We start from the raw sequence: 2500 nt of genomic DNA, 5'->3' as shown, positions 1-2500 counted from the left end.
AGCAGCAGCAGCAGCAGATGCTGATGATGATGAAGATCTACTACGTATACCACTAAGGGAGAGCATCCTCCTATCATAAACCCTAACAACAGGATCGTTTGCTGCTATAGCAATATACTCAGGTCTTAGAGGGTTTATGGTTACGGCCTTCGTCTGCAGCAGCAGCAGCAGCAGCAGAAGCAGCACAAGCAGCAGATATTTATCACAGACAGTAGCTGCTGTTGCTGTTGTTGCATCTGTTGTCTTTGTTGCTGTTTGTAATCTAGTCTACATATACTAACACAAAACCAAAACCCTAAACCCTAAACCCTAAACCCTAAACCCTAAACCCTAAACCCTAGAATACCTCAACAGGACCGAGACCTGTACGTAGAGAACTATATTCATAATATGCTTGCTGCAGCAGGAGCCTGTCTTGTGATAAAATTCCTCCGTCTTGTCTTCTTATATCATATAATTGTAGTCTTCTTGCTGCTATATCTCCTGCTGCTGCTGCTGCTGCTGTTGCTGCTGATGCTTCTGCTGCTGACATTGGTGGGGTTGCTGATGGAGGTGCTGCTGCTGCTGCGCCTGCTGCTGCTGCTGCTGCTGCTGCTGCTGCTTCTCCTCGTGAGGAATGCTGCTGTCGCCGAGCTCTACGCCTCCGGCGTCGTTCTACTGCTGCTGCTGCTCTTGCCTGCAGTACTGCTGCTGCTGCAGAACCCTCCAGTAGCTCCTGCTGCTGCTGCACTGCAGCAGATGCAGCAGCAGCAACTGCTGCTGCTGTTGCTCTTCGTGCTAACGAGCGCTGCTCCTGGATATCAGCCCTCCAACTAACCTTTAAATTAGAAGACAGGGATATTAACACCTGCACAATCCATAAACCCTAAACCCTAAACCCTAAACCCTAAACCCTAAACCCTAAATTATCCTAGAGCCAAGGCCTATAGGGCACCACCATTTTCTGGGCTAGAAATGTCAAAACCCTAAACCCTAAACACTCTTAGAATTTAAATGTACTACTGAATTTTGTTTTCTAGGGTTTAGGGTTTAGGGTTTAGGGTTTAGGGTTTAGGGTTTCTTACGTTACGACAGTCCCGTCTGCAGGTGTGCGGCTCGCGCTGATCGAATTGACGAATTGTACCTTAAAGAAAAAACAAAAAAAAGGGTTTAGGGTTTAGGGTTTAGGGTTTAGGGTTTATAAGGGAAGAGCTAGTGAGTCCGTCACAAAAATAAAAAATTAGGGTTTAGGGTTTAGGGTTTAGGGTTTAGGCCTACCATCGCTACTACAAGACCACCATAAATTCTTCGATCCATGAGGCAAAGTTGCGATATGCCGTACAACAGACAAATGGCACTGGTATTGTTTGCTGCAGCAGCAGCAGCAGCAGCAACAGCAGCAGCAGCAGCAGCAGCAGCAGCAATAAGATGAAGCAGCAGCAGCAACAACAACAACAGCAACAGGAAGTGCAACAAGTATCCCAGCAGCAACAAAAACAACCCCACCTGCACTACACCACCACCGCCATCACCACTACCACCAGCAGCAGCAGCAGCAGCAACAGCAGCAGCAGCAGCAGCAGCAGCAGCAGCAGCGTACAGGCAACTTCCTCTATGTATACTAGATAGGCGGACGTCATGATCCATCGCCCCTGTAGCGATTGAATCCTCATCTACAAACCCTATACCTAATACATTAGTTCTATGCCCTGCAGCAGCAGCAGCAGCAGCAGCAGCAGCAGCAGCAGCAGCAACAGCAACAGCAGCAGCAGCAGCAGCAGACGTAGCAACAACAATTGGATGAAGCAGCAGGATGAATATGCAGCAGCAGCAGCAGCAGCATGAGGGTGCAGGGTGCAGCAGTACGAGAAGCAAAAGGAACAACAGCAGCAGCACACAGCAGCAGAAAAGGCAGCAGCAAACAACAACACCACGAAGAGCAGCAGCAGCAGCAGCAGCAGGAGAAGCAGCAGCAGCAGCAGCAGTAATGTTTGAATAAGACAAAGAAGAGACCCTAATATAGATATACATAAATAAATACTATTTAATTTATTAAATAAATAAATAAATAAATAAATAACTAAATAAATATAAATAAATATAAATAAATAAATATATAAATATAAATAAATAAATAAATAAATAAATAATTTATTTACCTGTCTCTATAAGGTGTGAAGGGTACCCTATACGGGCCCCCCTATGCAGGGGCCCCGTTAGGGGGCGATCTGCTGCATCGGGGCCCCTCTGTAGGAGCTCTAGGGGCCCCCGATCAGTCCATGGGGGCCCCCCACCTGAATGGGGGGCCCCATGACCTAGGGGGCCCCTACCCATTCTATGGGGGCCCCTAGTACTATGCATATCCCATAACAGTACCCTACGATCGTCCCCTGTACTCGCCAATAAATTTCCTTCTTCGTTCCATGCTAGACGATTTACGCACCCTTCGTGGCCTGAGTGCAAACCCTAAACCCTAAACCCTAAACCCTAAACCCTAAACCCTAAACCCTAAACCCTAAAC

General features: G+C 47.3%; 1 protein-coding gene across 1 annotated transcript; it reads right to left on the bottom strand.

Moving 5' to 3' along the window:
- Positions 1-262: 262 nt before the first annotated feature.
- Positions 263-1260, bottom strand: EMWEY_00042400 (hypothetical protein; the record flags this gene model as incomplete). Its single annotated transcript, XM_013478892.1, has 3 exons — positions 263-276; positions 364-847; positions 1258-1260. 3 exons carry the CDS (start codon positions 1258-1260, stop codon positions 263-265), a joined length of 501 nt encoding a protein of 166 aa, XP_013334346.1.
- Between the last annotated feature and the right edge of the window lie 1240 nt (positions 1261-2500).

Source organism: Eimeria maxima, genomic scaffold, assembly GCF_000499605.1.
Source record: "Eimeria maxima Weybridge genomic scaffold, Emw_scaff759, whole genome shotgun sequence".
In the NCBI taxonomy this organism is placed as follows: Eukaryota; Apicomplexa; class Conoidasida; order Eucoccidiorida; family Eimeriidae; genus Eimeria; species Eimeria maxima.
This window is presented reverse-complemented; position numbering and strand designations above follow the sequence as displayed.